Raw genomic sequence first — 24,410 nt, forward strand, 5'->3', positions numbered from 1 at the left:
GACAGCTAACATCAGAAATAGAGACAACTCTCTCTAGCTTTTGGAACAAGAACCTTCTTATCACAGCTCTGTACTGAGGATGGTGCCATGTCTGTGACCATGAGATGTACATTTTGGCCGTTAGCTTATGCAGTGCAAAAGGGACTTTTATGCATTATGTGAGGAAAAGAGGAGGAAGAAAGGAAAAGGGATCTACTAGTGGAGATCCAGAGTGTCATCAGAGATCTCTTTTGGAAGGAGAAGTAATTAGGCTTCTGAACAAATGTAGAAATGCATCAGTTCTCAAAAACAGCCTTGGGATCACTGAAGGTCATACCCATTTCCTCCATGACTGTATGGGTGGGAAGTGGTAAGCCTTATTCTTAGAATAGACAGATATAGTTTCTAAGGTATGCAGTGAGGCATATTTGCCTTCTGAACAGTATTATTAAGAAACCTGAAGCAGTCCTGAGTATGTTTCATTTTTTTACCTGAGTATGCCTTCCAGGTAAACTCGCATAACATGCACCCAAGCAATTCCCACATTGGGATCTGTACTGTAATGCATATTAGCCACAGTTCAAAGACATCTTTTGGTCACTACAAGCTCTTCTCCATTTGCTGTCAAATGCGAGCACTGGTACTTGAGCTCACCTTACTCTGTTCAGTCAAATGTGGCTGTATCTGTACTCCACTACCAGTTTTGTGTTCTTTGGCTCTGGAAAGCATGCCATCCCTTGGGCAAGAATATTTCAGCTTACACGGTCTGAATGAATAGGCATCCATGAATGTACCAAAAAAACCTACAATGTCAAGTCCATTTGCTCACAGTACTTGTGTTTCTGGCTGTGTGAAGCTCAGGAGTATTAGAATTTCCAGTGTAAGGAGTGTCTTGCTGGTATGAGATGGAATTATGCAAGAGTTGTTCACCCTCAGAGCTATCAAACCATCCTATTCATTTTCATACAGTATTTAAAATGAGGTGGCAGGGATTCCAGCTGCGCTGCCAAATAAATAAAGAGGAAAATTATCATTATTCAGCCCTCCACTGAGGCTGTCAAATTCTGAGCCTGCTTTACCACAAAGACAGCAATGTCTCATCAGGTTTCCTGAGCAGGAAATCAGCAATCTGAGTCTGAGTCCTAGAGATGCTGCATGTGACTATGGTTGGTAAAGCTATGAGCTGATGAAATCACAGGCAGAGAGCGTATTCCAGGCATGTTCAGGTCTGGGTATTTTATCTTGCTGGTTTATTAGCTGGTTGTCATTTCACTGATTTGAATATTAGTAGTCTTTATGGTAGCCCAAGCAGCACACAGTCATTCCAGAAGAATCAGAGCTCTTTAACATAGCAGCATTACTGAGAAAATTTTGACTTGTGTCAACCAGCATGGCATCAGTCAGGTACTGCTTTAGATAGATACTTGTTTGTGTGCTGTACCTTCTCATTCCTTCACCTTGCTGGAATGTTTCAAGTCAGTTAGAATCAGTAGTAATTTCTCAAGTACTGCTTAGGTGTGGCAGTGCTGGCAATACATACAGCAGGTCATGTTTCCTTATAAGCTTGTGCTACCTCAAATAAATATGAGAGAATATGTTGTTTCAGGTGCTGCCTGTGTATAGCCCGCTGCAGAATTTACTCATCACCAGTTCCTCTGGCTTTCTAAAACTCCACATACCTTTAATTTCTTGCATCCTGTCAGAAAACAAGCCTCTAAAGCGTTGAAGGAGGCACTGTCTTTGTATTTCCTACCTAGTATACTGAATTATCCTAAATCTGTATCCTTGACTGAAACCTTTAGACTTTGCTATGTTGATACCATGTACTCTGCATGCTGTAGTCAAATTCTGACATTTCTTGGAATTATAATTTGAACGTGGTACCATCTTCTTCATGTTCAGCAGTGAGGGGCAGATGTTAGATCAAGCAGATGACCAGCTCCCCCGAAAGCTGCCTATGGTAATGCAGGATGTGAGATTATTAATGTGGTGCAAAATTCTCTTCTCACTTTGTCCAAGTCAAGTGCAACGCAAGTGAAATCTTCATGTCTTTTAGTAACATAGATAGTTGTTTGTTTTTTTCATTTTTAATTCTTATTTATCAAGACATTCTGAGAGGAGAGCAACAGTAGGAACATTGAAGACAATCATAAGACACACAAAAAAACCAGAGCTTCGGTGTCTAAAATGCAAAGAATACATTGGTAAGACAAGATCTTTCAGGGAGTACAGTTTGTCTGACATTAATATGAATTAGTTCTATGAAAGCAATGATTGATCCTATAGAATACTTTTTCTTTGCTCCTTTCAAATAATTGAGTTTAAAGTGCAGAAAAATCAAATGAAGAGGTGGATTTGAGTTATTTTTATAGTTCTTCAAGTGGTATTCTCTGATGGTGGGACAGTTTCAGCACAAACACAAGATTTAGCTTGATGAACCCTTTGTTACTGTGATTGGGAAAGGTCTGTCTGCATTTTCTTGGCTGGTGCTGCTGGTGCTTCTTTGTGCTGGTGAGGGTTCTGCCTGTTTCAAAAATTTACAGCGCAGTTAAATGTGAGTACTGCCTTTTAAAATGAGAAGTTGCAGTTCATGTTTATAAAGATAATTTCATGCTGCTTGCTGTGATAGTGTATAGCAAAATTAAACAGCTACTAGTAGAAGCTGTTCCTCTGGCTGGGGAAACCTTGAGGTCTGTGTACTACTAAAATGATAAATAGGCTCACCCGTTGTGCATGAGTGAATTCTGCTCACCTGTAAAGACTGAAGAGACTGAGATTTTGCTTCAGGAGCATGTAAGTTTTCAGTTATTGTACAAAAATATTATTGTTGTCAACTAGGAAAACAAAATGAATTACTCAGAGCCGCAAGCAGTTACAGTAACAGCTGTTACTTTAAAAAGCTTTGTTATATTGGAATTAGGTGACCTTTGTCTGCTTCTAGCTGCTTCATGTAAAACACTAAATTCCTTGTTCTAATTTACTGGCACAAGGTCTGAACATCTTTTGGTAGGTTCATGTGATGTAAAAGCAGGAATAATTCATTCAGGGAAAGTATGTATTATGCAGTTTAAAACATCTGTTTCTTTAAAGCACACATTGGTTCTTTTGAACCTGTTATTTGTGCTTTGTGTGATTATAAGATGGGGACATTGTCTTTTGAAGACGAGCAAAAGCCCCATTTGTTTCTGTCCTGTCTAATGTTTCTGTATCATCCCACTGCCTTGTTTACTACAGCAAACTGCAGTGTTTTGCTTTGATGACAATTTTTTGTATTAACTGAAGCAAAAATAACCTTGTCTGCTGACGCTCAGTCAAACACTTCACAGCAAGGTTTTCCTTTATGTTTATTCTAATCTGCCTGATGTCCCTCTTCAAACACTGTGTCTCCTGAGGCCAGCAGAGCTCTTGAAATTTTCCCCAATATAACTCAGTTTGGTTTTTTTTTTTAATTATTTAAATCTTTGGAGCCATCAGTTGGACCAGTCAAGATGTGGCTTGTCCCTTCCCTTCCCTTCCCTTCCCTTCCCTTCCCACACAGAAGTGATAACTCTGCATCACCTTATAGATTTTTTAGGGATAATGACTGCAAATTTGAGAGTACGTGAACTGTGCTAATGTTTTGTTCCCACAGTAATTCATTGAATGTGGGAACGCCATTGAGATTTTGGAGTTCTGCTTCTTGCCTGTCTGGTAGTGTGTGAAGGTTCTGTTAGAGGAAAGAGCAGTATAATTTTCTGTTTAGACAGTAAATGCACATAGCAATGGAGGATTAAGTGAAAACAACAGTTATCACAAGTGTAGCATAACTGGAGATGTGTGTGTGAGATCTACAACAAATGATAAACTTGGTTTCAAATATCATTTAGCTGTAGTGCTAACATGCCTGAAAACTCCAGAGTGAGATGAATTGTGTGCTTTGCCTTAAATAAGGGGAAGAGAAACAAAAACGTCTGCTCATTTTTTTGTTGAAGACTAGTAAGATTTTTAATACATATAAAATGTGTAAAGTAAGTGATTATTGTATATTTGATTGCAGACTACATAGCTATTTTTGTATAGAAACAGAGTTAGCTCTCCTAAGAAACTGCTCACATTAAATGCTGAAAGTATGGCTGGGTCATACACGATGCCTTGCCTTCTTTATGGTAGTTCTTTTAACATCAGAAAACTTTACCAAATCATTTTGTATTTTCCATGCGCTACGAGTTTCTTTGCTTTTTAAAACTTTAGCAGTTCAAACAAAAAAGAAAAGAATGTTGATTTTTCATATGCTATTTATCCGAGAAATTGTGATGTTTATAATGCAAATGTGTCAGTCTGTTGTGGCTGCATACATACATACATCAATTCTGTCCGTGTGTGCATGCAAACTTGTGAATCTACACTTTGTGTGCTTCTGTGAACAAATTCTGAGATAGATTTATGTAAGCCTAAATGACAGTTGAGAAGCTAAATTAAGGTAGGAGGTTGAGAGTTGAACTGTTGTTCGGACATCTGAGTTCTCACCTTTGTTTTGAACAGTTCTTTTGAGAAAAGTGACACTAGAATAATTTGAGCTCTACTAGGAATAGAGTTGTAATAAAAGGATGATGTTCCTTCACATCAGGAACTGTCGTTAAGACTTGTATAGTACGGTCAAAATTTTGTTATAAGCATTACTGTATTTGAGAAGGAATTCATCCCTTCTCCCTCCTTTTTTTTGTTTTTTTTTCCTATGTGTTTATCTATTCCCATGCTTTATAAATCTAGAAGTGGTCCTGAAGGAAGTGTTTGCTTTCTGATATGTTTGCACGCTAATTGTGATTTGTGTGCAATATACTGTGGCTCACAGAGGGAGCACTGCTGAAGCAGAGAGGTATCCAGCCACCTTTGGCACTGGGAGAAGAGCACAGGTGTACGTGTGAACGGTTTTAATACTGCCAGCTTTTTCTTTTGAATAGTATTGTTTTTGTCTAATTTTGAGATACTGGTTGTGGCTTTTAGGTTTGTTAGAATTATGTTTTGTCAGCAAATGATTCATGTCTCATAGGTTATAAGCCCAAGAAACACCCATGTTTTTAAAACTGTCTAAACCAGCTCCCTATGCAGAGTAAACATTCAGTAAGCTCTAATTTGTTCCTAAAGGTATCTCTGATACTTGGTTTCTTTTTCCCACTGTAGGCTTTTTGTGGAGGTGGAACTTTTCTGTCATTAATTAGTACATAGAGAACTAAGCAGTGGATTTTCAAATTCAGTATGGAATATCACTGGAGAATTACTACCTCCACATGACTTAAAAAAGGCCAATCGATATCCTGTCCACCTATTTAGCTTACATCTCTTTTTGGAAGAGTTTCCTTGTTAATACTGAGATAAGTTGGGAGAGTTCTTCCTGTGGAAAGGAAAAATGTCTGTAGAAGGATGAAAACCACTCAGCTGTATAGTCTGTAATGCCAGCCCCTAGAAACCTGTACTGCCTAAGACACTCTTTTGTTCCATCTCTTAATGATCTGAAGTACTGTTGTGGAGTTATATTTTATCTTCTTAGATTATAGCAAAACAAAAATAGAACCTTTTATATGTCTGTGCAATATGCTGTATTTGCCCACTAGCTTAACTGCACTTTTAACAGTCTATGCCTAATAAGAGGATAACTGGAATTTCTTAAATGCTATAAAATTAAGACAGGGGAATATGCTACAGATGAAGAAGATGATGACATGGGACCTGTCCTTCCGGGAGGTGACTTGGCTATTGAAGTGTTTGATCTTCCTGAAAATGATGACATGTTCTCCCCAAGTGACGTGGACACCAGCAAGCTCGCTCACAAGTTCAAAGAGGTAAGTTAGAGAGCAGAAAACATTTCAAAAATATATGTTATGTTATTGGAGTTAGATTCTAGTAATCTCATTGCTCAGTGTTTGCCAATTCTCTTGAATACTAGAACTGATTGCTAAGTGTTTGTAGCATGGATACTTTCAAACAGCTGAAAACATTCTGCTTAAAAGCAGTGGAACTGTTCAGAGTTACTTTGACACCAACTTTCAAGCTGCTATTATACTGATGAAAGATAATTCATCACTTGATTTTTTAGCAAAAAAGTTATTCTGTTTCAGCACTTAGTTTGCATTAATAGTTAATTAATTATTAGCAGGTAGCTTTGTTTTTTTTTTTGTTTGTTTTTTTTAACCCAGTCAAAAGTGATCATAAAAAGCAAAACAAGTGCTGAATTTTAGTGAAAATTGGATTGTTTCCAGTTTCTGTAGCATTACACAGCATTCATCAATATACTTGCAGTGGTATGTTTTGCTGTGTGTTTAAAATAAACACTGTACTGGGGAAGCAAGCCTGTTTTGAGCTGGTGTTTTACAAAACTTCTATTTGGTAAAACAGAAGAGCTATAGAGTTTATTTAGCATCCACTGGTACTAACAAAACTTAGATCAGATGTTTATTGCAGTTATTGAGGTTGTATAACATACAAAAAAACAGAGAAACAGTCCTGTCTTTTCAGTTATGCTTTTGATGTGATTTATTCCTGAACTGTCCTGAATTCTCGTACAAGTCATGAAACAAGTGGATTTTTCTATCTCCAGAGCAATGGGCTTGGACACTAAAGAACATGTTTGTTTCTAAATGCAATGAAGACCAAAGGGCTGAAAGTAGCCAAAACATCAGAGATTTGAGCCTCTTGGCCCAGACAAGTTTTAAAAGAGGGACTCAGTGTCTATTTTTCTTCACCTGTCTTCTGTTTTTCCCTTTGTTCCATCAAACCAGGTGTTTTATTTTCCAGGGGGGTATAATGTATATTCTTACCATTCTCCAGACCAAGCAATATATAAAAAGTTATCAGTTTCTGAGGAAACAGTCTTTCATTTTTTTGGTGGTACAGTCTTCAGCCTCTGGATGCCTACAGTAATAAATACATTATTGTTTCCTGGTTTACTTAACTGATTAACTTCTTACTCCATATTTCAAGGTCCTGACTGTTACATTAATTAGAACATTGAGTTCGTTTTCTAATACCATGGATCATGCATAATGTTTATATACTTTCTCAGTGTGTTGGGAGGGTGCTGCCATTGTGCCAGTGCAACAAGGCTAGGTAAAGCACAGATGTAGTGATAAACAAGCCACGGACCTTTGAATAAATTACCTGTACCACTATGCCTGAATGTAATTTTAATCAATTTGGGCTATATGTATATTTCAGCATATCCAAACTGATTTTTGGCTAACTGTAGATCTGTAAGGTTGAATGGCCTTAAAATGTTGATGTAGGAAAGATCAGACTAAGGGTCTCTGGAATCCTCCAGGTTAAGAGCAGATAAGAACCCAAGAAGAAAACATGAAATGCTCCTATGGAAGAGTGGGCTCTTTTTCACTAACCCACGTAGTTATTGCTGTTAGGAGCATGCTACTTTTGTTCCACTGATTGCATTTAACAGTACACAGCTGCATTTTGTAGAGGCTCTGGCAGGGTGAGTGCATGCATTTTTCTTGGTATTTGCCCTGAATTCCTTCAACACTAGAGGACTTGTTCACTATCACGCTGCACAAGCCCACACAGTGTTTTCTGGAATTGTATTTAAAGAATAACTGTTCTTTCTTGTTCCTACTGTGGAGATTAATGAAAGTATTAAACAAGTAGGTTGGACCTAATCTTTAAACATAATAGTTTGACCTAATTAGTTGAATTTATTCTTTGCAAAGAAAAATGTGCTCAAATACCTTGAGAGCATTCTTACTTGAAATGCTTTGCACTTGGAATGGAAGTCAGAATAGAGGTGGGCATTCCTGGGTGAATCACTGTACTTCAGCATATTTTGTTTTCCTGGCTGTAAAACAGAAAAAAATGAAACCAATTTTCCTTGACTTCTTTGAGAGAAAGAACTAGAAGCTTTATTTTTTAGCTGTGATGACTGAAGAGAGACAGGATCTATAAAGAAAAGGAACACCTTGTGTAAGAATTAGGAACTGTATTTCACATCATAATGAAATCTATGAAAAACAAATGATATTGTATGTAAAAACATATAATGATATAAAAAAAAATCATTAATCTTATTAGATTTGATTGTTTCTTTCTCACTGTACTCCAGCAATTTAACATATACTAGCTTTTCATGACATTCCACCTTTTGCAGTCTTAGATGAATCCAAGCTATTTTCTCATAATACATATAAATATTTTAATTGTGTTGTTTTGAAGAAAATCAGTGTTTCAAAATATCCTTGAAAATGAAACTTGCCAAAAATTATTCAAAATACCTCTTGTTAAAATGAAGCCTTCACAGCTTTATGTTGACTTAGAAAACAGAAATATGAAGTAGTATCTGCCAAGAATTTGTCTGGCATTATATAGGACGTGGACTAATATATTTCTTCTTTCCTATTAGAAAATCTGCAGAGTCCAGATTTGCTTGTCAAATCATTTGCTTTGCCCATTGTTCAGTCTAACCCCTGCATGTGTTACCATTTCTCATCTATTCTGCAAGCATAATTAGTTCTGTTAAATTAAAAAAAAAGAAAAAAGGTAGTTGTCCAGCTTACACATTTGTCTGTCTGACAGGAAAGTGTCTTTTTTCTTCTGCCTCGGTGGGGTGTGCTGTACCATGCACTGAGCTAGTGATCTGACTGCGTGCTCAGTAGTCTTTGTAAAAGAAATTAATAACAGAGTGTAAAAATAACCGTTGAAACCATCTGTACCTGAGCAGATTGTCATTTATGCAACAATTTGGGGTTTCTGTGTATGTTATGATAAGCTGATAAAATGCTGCTTACCGGTTTGTGGGATTTTTAGAAGAAATGGCAATGGATCGCAAGCAGGTAGCCTGAGGTTCTGAGCCTTGGCCTTTTGATTTCATTATTATCTCTACAGAAGGCAAAGTCTAACTCATCCATCCTTGAGTTTACCTCACCCCAAAACAGTGAGGGTTTGGTTGCGAGATTCAATGACCTAAGTGATCACCTAAGCAAAGGTCTGGGCGTTTATTAAACATGATGAGGTTTTGAGATTACTCTTTCTTAATTTTTCCTCTTTGTCTTTCACTACTAAGAGAAACTATTTAAAGACTAGCTATTGATCTCTCTGAAAGCTGCAGATCAGAGGTTGGCTTTACTGAGCTCAAAAATTGCAAGCAACCTCTACCAAATATCTAACTAAAGTATCTCTTTAAAGTGTCCTGAACTATTTATGATTAAATTCCAAAAAATTACATAGGGTATATAGCCCATCAGGTACACCACCAGCACTAGCCACTTCTTGCCACCAATGCCAGCTGCAGGACTTGTGTGTTCCTGCTTCAGCTATGTAGGCACCTGTCTGTCCTGCCCTTCAGTAGCACTTGGTCAGGGACCCTGTGAGATCTCTGGGTTAGCTGCCTGCCTGGGGCTCTTGGAGTCTGGAGCCATGTATGCTCCACCAGCATGCCTGGTGGGCCTCCACATGTTCGAGTTTGTGCAAGCTGCTGCTGTTGGTCAGCGCTTTAGTTGGGAATGAGGTCTTGTACTGGCACTTGCTGAGGACTAGAACATCCAAAATCCGTTCTGGTGCAAAGTCAAAAGGTGAATTCACGTAACAATTTGGGGAAACTGGGGACTGGAAGTGCTTACAGTCTCCCCTGGAGACAGTAACCAAGACTGGTGGAAACACGAAGATTCCTAAACTGTTCCTCAGGTGGAACCGATTGCATCAGTGCATCCTTTATTCCTCCTGCCGTGTGTTTGCTCCTCCAGAGACAAGGCACTAGACAAGTTTGGGCCAGTTTGCAACCCAAACTGTGTCTGACTGCATTTCCTGTGCTGCCACAAGAAATGGGTTCAAGAAGTCCCATGAAAGTGGGATTTCCAAGGCAGCTAAGCTCTTCTCAAGAATGCTTGCACCGATTGGCTCGGAGGTAACTCCTGCTATCTTGAAAATTATTCCTCTTCTCCAAAATAACTTGCCTTTTGAATTGTCTGTACATTTTTTTTTACTAGCAGTCTGCCCTTCAAGAATGTAACCATAGCTTCACCTGAGGTGATAATTTCTGATTCAGCACAAGTCCCTTATGCACTCTATTAGCTCAACATAAACCATTCCCAAAGGCATCCTTCAGTCGTGTAACCACTATGTAGAACATAGTTTTCCATAACTATTCCTCGTATTCATAAATAATGAACTAAGGCTGTCTTCCCTGCAGAGTTTGCTCAAGCTGTAATTCAGCTTGCCCAGCACACACCAGTCACTGGTTCAGTGCTTTACATGTAAGGTTTGGGGCCTGTCAGAATTTGACCAAGCTGACTGCCTTAAGCAGTAAAGCAGCAGGGATGCGAGTGCAGCCTAGTATCAGGTGCATGTACATCATCATTTCCATTTGGATTGGGGTTTTGAAGCTGTTTAATTCGTACTTCAGACTGTTCTTGGAGCAGATGAATAGTAATTCTTTGGGGTGAAACCAAACTCAAAGGATTCAAAAGTGCAAATGAGGATTCACTCCGCCAGATCAGACTGATGTGGGCTAGTCCAAAACAAGTCCCTGAAAGCATGCAAATGGGAGCCAGGTCCTCAGAACCTACCCTTTCCCTGCTCTGGTCTGCTGTTATTGTGGCACAGTGCCTGATGATGTAAATACAACCTTTAACACAATGCCTAGGCTGTTAATCTCCTTGCAATCATTTTCTGTGCTCATATGCTGCTTCCTGTTTTTTATGGTTTCCCAGTGTTACTGCTCTCACTTGAGATTAGCTAGCTTGAGCAGAATAATTCAGGTTAATGATGGAGAAGGATAGCATCAGTTTACCTTTTTTTTTTTTTCATGTAGTAAACATGTAGAAATCTTCCCCTAAAGGGAAGATTCCTGGCTCCCTGAGTTGTTAAATCACTTGTTTCTGTATTTGCTCTTTTGTAACATGCCTGCTTTAATCAGTGTTGTGGGACTCTCTGACAGCACTGGGACATATTTCACATTCACATCAGAGGAGAGCAAAGCAAAGCCCAGCAGGATAGCATCTTTTTTTTCTTTTTTTTTTTTTTAAGCAGAAGACATTTGGTTTTGCTAAACAGATTGGATGTTCTGATTTGAAATTATGAGTGGTTAGATGGCATCCTATCTTTAATTAGATTGCACAGGCTGAGTCATTTTGCAAGCTAGACGTTTTAATTTACAATCTACTGCACTGCAGCACTCTTCAAGGCCTTCTGCTGTGTAATAAGGTATTCAACTTGCAGCACAGGCTTTAAAAATATTGGAGTACTCTGTGACTTCACTTGTTTATTTTATATTTTCAATTTTAGTTGCAAATCAAACATGCAGTTACAGAAGCTGAAATTCAGAAGCTGAAGACGAAGGTAAGATATCAATATGCAGATAATACATGCTGATTTTTTTTTTTTGCTTTCATGCAAAATCAGATCTGAAGACATGTATCTTTATGTGGGTGGAGAAATCAACGTCCTTATTAAAGGCTGATCAAGAAACACGGTGGCTCAGCTAAATCTTGTCTTAGTGTATGTTCTCTATTCAAAGTTTCAAGTAGAATCTAAGTGCTGCTATTAAGAGAAACTGCCAACTTGTGCAGCTTCAATTAAACATACATTTTAAGAGCTATCATAATGACTAAATGGCAGGTTCCCAGTTTTACAATTCCAGTACATTTTCTCAGGTTTTTAAATTGCATTTGGATTGAATATTCAAGTCTTAGTTATTAGATTTATTATTTATTAGTGATAAGAAGATGTCCTGTTTATGTTATTTTCTTACGTTTAGAAAAAATTAATTTATTTAAACATGTTTAACAGAAAATACTTTTTATATAGAGAAGAAAAAGAACACTTTCTTACTGTTGCATTTCTCTTTAAAAGATGCTCTAGAAAGGAAAATGTTTACCAGCTTAATGGAAAACATCTTGCAATTGGTTGCTAGTTATTAGATTGAATTTGCAATAGCAATAAAAAGAAATTGTATTTTTTGTACTAGGATAAGCTTTATGGGAAATCAGCTGATAATTCTGTTGTTGTGTATTAACAGGTTTTATAATGACATCCTTCATTTTGAGTTTGAGTACATTATAAAAAAAAATCAAAGGAAGACAAAGTAAAAATTGTACTTCAGACAAATATTTTTGATGATTATTTCTTTCTAGCAACTATTTGCACTTACCATGTATTTTGTGTTGTGTTTATCAAATTTGCATAAAGTGCTGTTAGAATCCAGTTCTGAATGCAGTTATTTTCTGTAATGACAATTTCTGTTATACTATTTTAGTTCAGAAAGTCAGAAATCTTTTCTGCTTTCCAATTCCAGTGCAGCAATCGGAGCTGCACGGTCAATCCCTGGGGATTGTGCCGAGACCTGCTGACTTCATAGCGTCGGTGTAAACATTCATCTGTGCAGATCCATCTACAAGATTAGGGTTAATGTATCTTCTTGTGTTGTACTTCATTACATGGTCTTTTGAATAGCACGGAAGAAATTATGGCTACTTCAGTTATATTACTACTAAAACTGCAAACAGCCTATTCTTGCTTTGCGTGCATCATCCATGGTGCCAGAATACTGCCTACAGCAAATAAAATAATATTGATAAGCAAACAATGTAAGATGTGCTTTCCTTCCATAAATTCTAGCAGCTAAAATATCCTACCTTGAACGCTACCCTCATTCCGTGCCAAACATTGAAACTTGCAGCTAGCTTTTGGAAAGTAAGAAATCTAAAAATAACAAAATCTAACAACAACAAAAAATAATAACATGGGAGCTAAGTGTTGTTATAAATTAAGCAGTGAAATTCAGGCTTCTCTGAGGTCACTTGGAAAAACTGGGCTTTACTGATGCCAAACTGGGCATAGAAACAGCAGTGATCAGAAAGCTAAGCAGCACTGATATTTGGCAGAATTAGCACCTTTAAGGGCAAAAATCTACAACAGCAAGGACATATTTTTGCTTTTAGTATTAGCTCCTTACAACTCACAACTCGGTAAGCAATTTTAAAGAAAACAAGAATAATATAACAGGTTTTCTTTGTCCTTGTAATAATTCTGGCATAGTTACGGTGTCATATGTAAAACTCCATTCCTGCTTAAATGAGAAATAGTCCTAGGTTATGACCTGATGTTAAATTTTCTATTCTACTCCCAGCTTCTTTTCTTTCTGGGTTTACTAGATTAAGCAAGATTATGACATTAAAAAAGCATGAAAAATGATAAGAATTCAATAGTTACTAATTTGAAGGAAAAACAGTTAAATTGGGCATAATTGGCATTTTTCCTGTTTGTATTCTCATTGTTCTTATATCAAATATAGAATCTGGAAAGCAGATTCCTCTCAAAGAAGAAATTTCTCATTTTATGGAAGTGTATGAAAGCTTTCTAACACCTCAGCCAGGTATATAGAGGTATATAGAGCAACCAGTGCTGGTTGATTGACGCTGCAGTTTACAGAAACACTCCGCTATTGACATTTTTAAATGTGTTCACATTCGGAGAGCAGTGGGACTGCATTGTAACAAAAAACAAAGGTTCTGCTTCATTTTATGCGGAAAAATAATGTATGTATCAGCAGATGTATTTGTCCTGGAATGCTCTTTTCTCTGCTGGCTCATTACTTCTGTAGTTTCTCCATGATTTTTCCTATTCACATTGACTGAACTCAAACTAAGCTATTAAGCTGCACTTTGCACCCCTCTACTAACTGGGCTCTCCACTGTTCTGTTCAGCTACAGGCTGCTGAGAATGAGAAGGTGAGGTGGGAACTGGAGAAGACCCAACTGCAGCAGAACATTGAGGAGAATAAGGAGAGGATGATGAAATTAGAGAGTTACTGGATTGAGGCCCAAACCCTGTGTCATACAGTGAACGAGCACCTCAAGGAGACACAAAGCCAGTATCAAGCTCTGGAGAAGAAATATAACAAGGCCAAGAAGTTAATCAAGGATTTTCAGCAAAAGTAAGTAGCTACACCAGGTTCAGGAAATGAATAAGTGCCCAGATAGGAAGCGTGTAAGATAAATTTTGAAATATGGAAACCTCTATTAAACAACTGTAAGGTAAACAGTATTTATCTTTTTTTTTTTATCGTGAAAACCACAAGTTCTTTGTTGCAGAAAAAATGGTAGTATTATTTGAGTATTAGTTTAGCAATGCTAAACTACTTATTATAACTAAACAAAGATTTAATCTGCCTTATTCTGCATTGAAATGTTTCAGGATTACAAGATAACTAAATGAGGTTGCGCACAGCCACAAGTAATCCTAGTAAAACATCTGATTTGAAATGTTTGCGGCAATTTATAGTGACATGTCAGTTGAATTCCCTCCTGCTGTATACTAATGTAACATCCAAAAGAAAATTGTTTTGTTTTCTTTCATATTCTATTTTTCTTCTTCTTGTAGATGCCAGGAATGTTTGAGCTGTTGAGCTGAGTGATGATTACTGGTCCTCTTTGTTTCATATGGTCCCTCCTCCTGATAGCTAGCAAGAATAGCACTCTACATAGCTACCTTTCTCAAAACTTTCTTCTTCTGCAGCATTTTTTAAATTAATGCTAAAATGTAGTCAGTTAAAAAAGAATACCCCAAAATGTGCGCCAGTGTTAAGCAAGAGCTGGGAGCGCCAAAGGGAATGTTGTTTCCCATTAAAAAGCATTTTAGAGAGTCAGTATGTTGTTACCTAGCTTGGAATTTCATGACTGCTCCATAGCTAATTGGCATCTCATTCACTTTCTATCATAAATATGATAGATTTTCGAAGGGGAAAAAATAGGGAAAATAGCTAGAATGAGTTTGCATGGCTTTTCTGTTGCTATTCTACTTTGTAGTAGTAAAAGATTTAGTCTGTTGTTTTAAAAATATCTCAGACTCCTAAAAAACACCTAATAGATTTCCTTTAAACTTAGCAGAAAATTAAATTTGTACCTGGAAACTCGTGGATTTCCTTTAAACAAAAGAGATCAGTCATATTCTCATAAAACACAGTCTATCCGATTTCCTGCAGCAGAACTCAGATTTTTATTTTTTTTCATTTTTGTGTTTTCAACTAGCACGTTCATATAGACTGATAAGTAATCATGTAGTTTCATAGTCATTTGTAGGTTAGGAACTAAACATTTGTTACAGACAGAATTTCCGGATGCATAGCCAAACACACAGTATACCATGTTTTCTGTTCAAATCTGATTGTTTTGATGACAGTAAATGCAATTTTTTTTTTCCCTAAGAGAACTTGACTTCCTCAAACGCCAGGAAGCTGAACGAAAGAAAATAGAAGATTTGGAGAAAGCACATCTTGCAGAGGTTCAAGGCTTACAGTCTCGTGTGAGTAATATGTACTCTTGTCTTTGGTGAATGAGATAATTCTGTCTGATAATCTGGGGGGAAAAAACAACAACATAGATGTGTATGTGTGCTAAAGGTAAAAATGGGTTTTATTTATTTCAGATACGAGACTTGGAAGCAGAAGTTTTCAGGCTACTGAAGCAAAATGGGAGCCAGGTTAACAATAACAACAATATATTTGAAAGGCAGACATCTTTTGGAGAAGTTTCTAGAGGAGATCCAGTGGAAAATCTAGATACTAAGCAAGTGTCCTGTCTGGATGGCTTAAGTCAAGGTTTGTGTGAACCTGTAACTCCTGTTAATGTGTGGATAAAAAATATCGTTATCATTTAGGATCTAAAGGAAACAGTAACAACAGGGATGTTGTTATTTTTCCAAAGTTCACAAATAATAATTATAAATGTAAAGGCCCAGGAACACTATACATTGTAAGTTCTTTAAGAAATAGAAGTAACTAGTCTGTGCTAACAAAGCAAAGATGGTTCCTGATTTCTTGAAGCTTAAATGAATTTTCAGTGACAGTCCTCCAACGCTCAGGATTAATTCCACGCTTCTGTTATCTTAATAAGGTAGAAGAAAATTGTGCTTTCTTGTGTTCTTAACTTTGTTCTTAATTATCCAAAAACCAAAGATTGAACAAGAACAAAATTACCAGAATGAGAAAAAACAGTTTTGAATCTAGCATTTTGAATGGAGCTCTGCATGTTTCTGATCCTACCTTGGTACTGACATCAAAAGCAATCACGTAGGTGGAGCTCATGATTTCTCAGTAGGGAGCACTTTGTGAGCAGAATGCAAATTCTTTACTAGCATATTCATTAAAATAATAGTCTTCTATAGCTCATACTGATTGATTTAAAACACAAGGACCTGTAAAACTTGGTTCTACATTACCAAAGCACCAAAAACCAATTCATGATAACACTAAGATGCTGTCAACAGGGTAACTGTAAGCTTTACTTGTTTTGCATAGAAAGGTAACTGCCTTTTTTTTTTTAAAGACTGTGTTAGTGAAAATATACAGATAATATCCATTCCTTTGGTTAGTGTTTTCAGTAACTTCTTCAGTGAGTGGTTCCTCACCCTTGAAGTATATGCAAAATTGAATCCAAGTTTAGATTCACAGCCTTGGGATGAAAATTGTTTCCTGCAGGAACAATACTTGCTGAATATTTAGTGACAGTCTGTGAAATCAGCACCAGGGTCCATTCCTAGCAATATATTCGTTTTAAATAAACTATAATATTATTTATTCCACTGGTGAAGAAAAATGCATTGCATTTCCAATTAAACTGATTACCAGCAATCACAGAGATGTTTTATTAGGGTTACTATTCTAGCAGTTATTGCATGCGTGGGTACAAATTGAATATTGCTCTGCAAACAAATCAATATAAATCATATATTAACATAATATATGTGCATAAAAAGGGTTTGTCCTTCTGAAACAGTGTATGTGTGATAGACAGAACTTGTGGAATTGGTTTCCACAAATCTCCACATACCTGCTTCTTTTTAGTAAGCGTTTATTACCCTGAGATCTCAGGACAGCACACAGGTTGACAGGGAAGTCCATAATTCTGCACTGAAACTCAGTAAATGTTACAGTAGATTGCATAAGTAAACTGTGCTTTACCTACCTGCCTTGGAGAAATCAGGTTTACGTATTTTAGCAGTGTCAGCACACGTCCATGGCTCAGGAGCTGAAATCCATTCATGAGCACCACCAAGAAATACATACTTTCTATTATTCAGTGAAACGCTCTGTTTAAACAAGACTGCAAAGCAAAATTCTGATATTACCTTTTTTTAAAATATATATATAGAACTTGAAATTTCTGCTTTTAAAAAAAAAATCTTGAAACATCTTTTAAAAGCACTAAAACTGTCAGTACTTCCAAACCAGATTTTTCAATTGATGTATTTGCATGATAATTTTCTAAGAGCTGCCATTTTTCTCTGGAAAAGCATTCCCTGGGGAAATGTTGACCAGTGTTTGGTACTTCTCATTTCTATTCTTCTTCAGCCTCAGCATTAAGTTTTTACAGTGGAGCTGGGCATACACAGCCACACACTATAATTTTTACTTTGAACTTTGCAGGTATGTCTTCCCTAACAATCAGTTTATATAAAAACTCTTATTTCAGATATCCTGATAATTAAAATGACACTAAAATGAGTTTTTGCTTCAGCGTGAACTGAGATCTTGATTATGTTTACGTGTGGTATTTATGTTTGGACCAACTGATGGGTGTTGACTGGCCTGTCATGAGAACAGGAGCATGGCAGCCCCTGCCTGCAAGCGGCCTGGGCGCTGCAACATCCCATCAGACAGCACGGCTCCTCTGGCTGCAACATAACCTCATGGTGGCAGGCTTCCAGGATCACCAGTGGAAGCTACAAGGAGAAAATCTAAACCATTACAGCCCAGAATCTTTCCTTTATTTTGCCTTGGAACGCCAGAAGACTGAGGGTTGTGTTTCTTTTACAAATATTTGATTAGGTCTGGGAGTACAGAAAAACAGATGAAGTGTAACGTTCAGTTGTAGTGGTCATGAGCTATGTCTGCAGTAGAGAAACAAACTGTCTGTGGATGTCCTGGAAGGACCCTGTGGTTTGAAATCAGTTGACAGTTCACCGTTGACGCCAGCTTGGCCAGTACTTGCTTATCTCTGTGCAAATGCCCCTTCAAGGCACTCTGCTGGCTGTGCTGAGTGTGTTGGGATGCCCAGGGGTGCATCAATTCACAGAAGAAGATTTTTAAATCCATCAGCGTGTATAATGGAAACTCAGTGGGTGGACAGGCAAGCTGTTTCCTACTGTGCAGTGGTATTGAAATAATGTAAAGGGAAGGCCCTTGGAGTCAAATGGTTTAAGGCCTGCCGAAAGAAAGTCTAATTAGAGTGTCTCCATGAGCAATGTTGAACCTGTTACAACTTTACTGTAAGATATTTATCCGGCTCGACAGTAGATTGGAAGACTCCTACAGTACTGCACTTGCTGATGCTATTGAGCAGTTTCTTTGCAACATGTTGGAGCAAGGCTAGGTCAAGAGGTGGCACTGAGAGGTAGTAGCCCAGCTCTGGTAAGCAGAGAGAGCAGCCTCTGGGCTCAGGTGGCATTTTGCTTGAATAAGGCCAGTGTGACCACTTACATGAATCAACATTCACAGTAGTATGTCAATGATTTGCCTTAGCTGAGCAACAAAAGGAAGGGTTGCATGGAAGCGTGCACCTGAAGGAAGAAATATAAGCGGTTCAAATTGTGATAACATGCAAATAATGGAAGAAATGGGCTGCACAGCAAGAGCTCTTTGTTTTGGTGGTGGTGGAAAGTCACTGAGATGTTTGCACCCCTGGTTGAATCAGGTCTTCTGAGAGTGAGGGTCAGGATACTGTGGAAAGCAAGGGGAAGATTTCTGCTTTCCTAAAGTTGGTGGATTCAGTGAGGCTAAGATGTCTCTGTTTCTTTGTTTTAAGCAAAAATGTCTGTAAGATTATCTTCCGATTAATTAGTGTGTTAGGAATAGAGTACTTAGACAAGTAAGTTAGCCTGACGGATAAATTGATTTCTACTTTGAGGATTGCCAAACAAAAAAGAAAGTTGAAACCATAAAAAAATTCCTTGTCTGGCTTAAAATGTGAGAACACCTTTCATAAATATGTTTTAGCTTACTTCAGCTTTATAAACTGTTGAATTTGCTGAAATATTCAAGTATCATTTCTGTGGATGATTGATTGCTAAGAAAGCAGCTGTTAGTCAGCTTGATGTGTAGAGGCAAGTCACTGATTAAGTGTTTAGTCTGCTCACAAGGCATTCTTGAATGGGATGACTGTGAAACTAGGAGATAAATTTGTTTCATAGTTCCATTGTTTTATATGAAATACTTCTGTAATTTTCATGCATCTCGTAACGATGTTGGAGCAGTAGATCAAAGTGTAAAGATGTAAAATTGCCTTCAGAACAGAAGAAACAAGAAACAGATTTGGCTGTTTATTCTAGCAGAAAGCTACATGAATGAAGACAACAGCAAATAGGTGTGAGAGCGACAGTGTCCAGCTTTTTCCTGATTATATATGAATTATTGTTTTTTTATCATTTTGATCTTTTAAAGCGTACATGGTAGAGTACAGCATCTCCTACACAAACTCCACTCATTCAGAAAGTACAGGAACTTTGTAAGGGTTAAGCAGTGTTATTGTAGAGTAAAGTTATTGTAGAGTACATCTCTCAGCCTTCACACAAGTCTTCCGATGACTGTCTTGTTTTTTGTTGGGATAATTATTGCTTGTTGCAGATCTCCCAGAGGCTTTCTGAGCTATTAGATCAGTGTATTAACAGATCTAACAGCCCATGTCCTGCTCCACACAGTATATAGTTGTTTTTCAAGTTAATCAAGTAGAACAGTGTCCCTTCTCTGTTGTACACATACAACACTTGGCCTTTCTATTCCTGTTCTGAATAGCTACAGTTCAGAATATTTTCATGGAGCTTCTAGGTGGAATAATTTCATTTCATTTTGAATGTCGTTACAAACTCTGTTGAACACCACTGGCAGTTGGTTGCAGTGAAAATTTATTTCAGCCCACTGAAGCTGTAAAACAAGCTCCCTAATGGTTTTGCCAAAACACACTGCTTGCTGTTCAATTGCTGAAACCAGTCAGCTGCAGTAGATTCTGGTAATCACAGTAATGATTGCAGCCTCTAGTCTCCTGCTAAGGAATAGAGCTTGGCAGAGAGCCTTATGTGATCTGAGTGCAAGTGAGATACAACTCCACTTGAGCTAGATCAGTCCTAGTAATTGGTTTGTATTAGAGATTGTGATGTATCACGGTCAGTGGTGTTTTACTTAAGTTTAGCGAAGTTTTCTTGCATTTTAGGAGTTTGAAGGAATTCTGAATACAGTAAAGAGGAATCTACAAGTACTGCAGCCCACTACTGTGGGCAGTGCAGTTAGGAGGAAATAACGAATGAGATTGCCAGGTACTAATAAAAAAGTGGTCTTGCTTGCAGAAGAATTGGAGCAAACAATTGGGGCACCTGATTTGTATTATCAATTTTAAACAACAGATGACCTCAGTGTCCAGAATAGGGTGAGATTCCTCTCTGCTGTCCCCTCCTAACATGGAGCACGTGGCATAGCCAGCAAGCAGTTTCACTGTAGGTCCTAAGGAATGAGTTTAGCACTTGTTTCATAATCCTGTGAGAGGCTGCCTGTAAATCAATCCAATTGAAAATCATTATCTGATTATCTAGATACTGGCTTTATCACTCTTTCTTTGCTACTGACTACAGACATTGTTTGTTTATAACTTGCACATACTATACCAAGGTTATTTTGGGGGATACCTGGTACAGGAGAGAGAGCAAAGTAGGTTCTTTAAATCTGTAAGGCGTTCCAGTTATAATAAAATGTAGAGCAGCCTGAGGATAGCTCTGTATATTTCTTTTGTAATTTGATGAGCAGCTTGCAGAACTGATGAAGTTATAAGGGAAACAGTGGGGCAGATGTTGAAGAAAGCAGCCATACAGTATGTCCTCTTTAGGTGACCAAAAAGGGCAGGATTGGAAATAAATGAATTGGCCCACTGTGTCTAAATTGAGATATTCATCCAGATGCTGGAAAATGTCTGCTGAAAAGTAAGGAGATGAGGATTCCTTTGCTTAATAGTGTGATGGAGGAGTGCTCTGTAGACCAAACACACGTTGGTAGGTCTGAGGGAGTCTGTGGACTTGTTTTCTGGGATAGGACAGTGTTTAACAGTTTTATTCTGGCGTGGTCCCATGTCACATTGGCAAACGTTTGCTGAATTTAAAAATCTCTGCAGTTGATTCTCCTCAATGCAGTTACTGGATATGGATCTGTTAATGGTTTAGACACATAATCACGTTTTTGCACGTGCTCTTTATTAATTCTGAATACAGGTGTGAGTAAACCATGCAAAGTTTGTGTGCTCTCAGTTGCAGGCCATATCTTCGGATAAGGCATTTAATTCCAAAATATATATATATTACAAATAACTTTAAATCATGTTTTCATACAGATTTCAATGAGGCAGTGCCAGAAACAGAGAGGCTGGACTCAAAAGCTCTGAAAACCCGAGCTCAACTTTCAGTGAAGAACAAGCGGCAGAGGCCAACCAGGACAAGGCTCTATGACAGCATCAGCTCAACTGATGGAGAGGACAGCCTTGAACGAAAGGTGAGAAGGACTCTGCCCTCTCTCAGGCTTCCTGTGGAATGCTAGGTTGCCCCTCTTTTTATCCTATGTCTTTCTCCTTGCATTGTAGCACAGGCAGTATGTATTCCTCTGTGGCCAGTATGCTGTGACTGCACTTGAGAGAAGTTTAAGTCTCCTTTGATTCAGCACACCTGGGTTTTTTGTTGGTTTTAGTTTTTTTTTACATTTTCTTTTAACAGGAATCCTGGGTTTTCTGAAATAAGTGTGCTCTGTGATGTACAGTGGGTCCTTAATACATGCAGGAGGTGAAAAGAACTTGAATGCTACTTTCCTTTATTTCTCAATTGTTATCACTATTGATATGATATTTACTCATTGTTTTATCTGATTCTGACTTCTGCTTGAAAGCAAATATCAATAAACACAGTGTGACATCGAAAGGTAATTACATGAATCACTAATGTGTTTCTTACAAATAAAAGAGTGAATAATGAATAAAAGAATTGCATGTTCATAGTAAACCTTGCTTATATCAGTTACTAAATGGTATAACCTGCTTTATAATCTCTTATGCCAACAGCCATCAAACAGTTACAGTAGTACCATGCACATTTCAAAATCACCACTGCCCTTATGCATGAGAGCATCCTCACCAGCATCAGATTCTGGTGCTTCCTCCCTCTCCCCAGTGGCTAGCAGTGCAGCAATCTCCCTTGACAACCTAACTGAGAATCAAGAAGAAGGACAGCACCACAGAGGAGGTGTCCTTTCCCTGTGTGCTCGGGGAGACACTCCACTTTCTTCTCCTTCAAAATCTGGGCACAGCTCTGAAGCATCTCCTTTGCATCACCCAGCTGGCAGGAATGTTTTGCAAGATCAAGGTACTACTACTTTTTACAATAAATTGGTGCATCCATTTGCTTACTTACATCTACATTATGAACTGTTGTGTAGTTAAACCATAGCAACTAGGTCATCTTCTCATAACTTCTTTTGTGTACCTGGACATCAGAAAATTACAGCTGACCTTGTATGGTGGTATAAGAAAAGGACAAAGTCAGAATGAGATCAGGAGCTGCTTTCTTTCTTTTTATTTCTTTCTTAGAGCTCACTGAAAAAAATAGGGGGAAGATTCCTTTAAGAAAATATTCTCTATTTTTTTCAAAACACAATATTATTGGGCCTCAGTCCATTTTTGTGTTACAAACATGATTAATAAATGCATTGTACTTATGAATTATGTGATTTTTGGCACTGCTAAGTGCTTTTTTTGGAAGTTTGGAAAGGAGCATAAAGCAAAAATAACAGATTGTAGTTTTTAATTGCTGAGAGCCATCAGACTCTTGGTTAAACAGGAGGTCGGTGGCTGGGGAGCTTGTATTTATAGGAGAAAAAAATAGTGGTTAGTTAGAAAGGTTGGCCACATCATTATTTATTTAGTAGAGATTATTTAAATGTAAACATGATAAGACATGATACAATCATACCTAGTTCAGGTTCATTTTTCAAATTCTTGTTTATTCAATGCATTCATAATGTGAGGCTTGCTTCAAAAGTACTGCCTCCTATTTTATGATGCTGCCCCATGACATCAGAGGCAGATGTTAGTATGGCAGTAGAGATTGAACCATCCCAGCAATATTCTGTTACAGTTTGTTGCCATGCAACAGATGGAGCAGAGGGGCAGTCTGACAAAATGGTTTCTGACGTGGAAGTGCATGTAAAGTAAAAGTGTGGAATTGAATTCCTCCGTGTGGAAGAAATGGCACCCACTGACGTTCATTGATGTTTGCTGAGCATTTATGGAGACCCAGCAGTGGACGTGAGCAAACTCAGGTGGTGGGTGATGCATTTCAGCAGTGATGACAGTGACAGTGGGTCTCCTCCACTGGCATAGATTGTTACAAGTGCAGCAGGCTGGCTTTTGTTCATCCCTGGTAAAAATGCACAGCTAATGGTGTTGACAGTATTGAAGAATAATGGTTTGTAGCTGACAACTAGCTCTATCAAATAATGTTACTATGCTCTTTGTGTCTGTTGTAGTTTGCATGTAAATAAGTAGGAGGCATTACTTTCAGAGCAACCTACGTGCACTAATGCACAGAATTTTGAGCCCTCCATTTCAAATGTCTTATGAAGTCAAAATTAGCAATTTAAAGCATTTTAGCATTCTTGTCCATGCATGGTGTGTTCTCTAACTGTAACTTAAGCTAATCTAGATGATAAAATCGCTTCTAAGGCTGCAGAAATAGGTTTGGATAGGTTCAGAACAAACTTTGGCTAAATGGAAATAACTGAAATAAAGCACAACTTGTTAAAGATTGTTCTCTACCTTTGTAAATGGAAAGACTTGCCATACATTTGCAACCTATTTTTCTTTATCATCATACAGGGCTTTCACAGCGATTCTTAAGACAGATTGATCAAGTTTTGTTGATTTTGACATAGGTTAATATATGCAGATGTTTATATATATAATGCAGTGTAATATATGCTGAATTCTAATATTCCTGATCTCATTACATAGTTGCTAATTGTACAGTTTTTAATGAATCAAAGTTAAGTTCAGAGCCTGAATTTTACAACTAAAAAATTAGGATGTGGACATAGGAACATGACTTGCTCAACTCTTATTTCAGCGTAGGCATGTGATTACTTTATCAATGAAATCTTAAATCCTGCTTTTACATCCGATGTATGAAAAATATCTTGATAAAAATTTGAAGGAGACTAGACCTTATATTTTAAGAAATAGGTTATTACATTCCACCCACCGTGCTCTTTCCTTCCCAACTTAGGTTTGAAAAATAATCTGTGTCTAAATAAGGAAGGGTGTCATGCTTTCCCGCTGTGACTGTTACGTAAACAGCCAATGCTTTTGGGTGTATTCTGATCCTAATGGGTACACGGAAGCTAAAATAGAGCAATTTGCTTTCAGATGAGGAATTTACATTTA

General features: G+C 37.7%; 1 protein-coding gene across 5 annotated transcripts in view; it reads left to right on the top strand.

Moving 5' to 3' along the window:
• PPP1R9A (protein phosphatase 1 regulatory subunit 9A) overlaps positions 1-24,410 on the top strand; it is a 133,112-nt gene that overhangs the window by 90,631 nt on the left and 18,071 nt on the right. For 3 of the 5 annotated variants that reach the window (XM_048950577.1, XM_048950576.1, XM_048950578.1), the window contains exons 7-13: positions 5,643-5,798; positions 11,236-11,289; positions 13,656-13,885; positions 15,156-15,252; positions 15,376-15,547; positions 21,318-21,475; positions 22,035-22,335. In XM_048950577.1, coding sequence (XP_048806534.1) covers positions 5,643-5,798; positions 11,236-11,289; positions 13,656-13,885; positions 15,156-15,252; positions 15,376-15,547; positions 21,318-21,475; positions 22,035-22,335 — 1,168 coding nt within the window. The remainder of the gene's footprint in view (positions 1-5,642; positions 5,799-11,235; positions 11,290-13,655; positions 13,886-15,155; positions 15,253-15,375; positions 15,548-21,317; positions 21,476-22,034; positions 22,336-24,410) is intronic. The other 2 variants (XM_048950579.1, XM_048950580.1) reach the window with 1 other exon arrangement.

The sequence above is a fragment of the Lagopus muta genome, chromosome 7, assembly GCF_023343835.1.
Source record: "Lagopus muta isolate bLagMut1 chromosome 7, bLagMut1 primary, whole genome shotgun sequence".
In the NCBI taxonomy this organism is placed as follows: Eukaryota; Metazoa; Chordata; class Aves; order Galliformes; family Phasianidae; genus Lagopus; species Lagopus muta.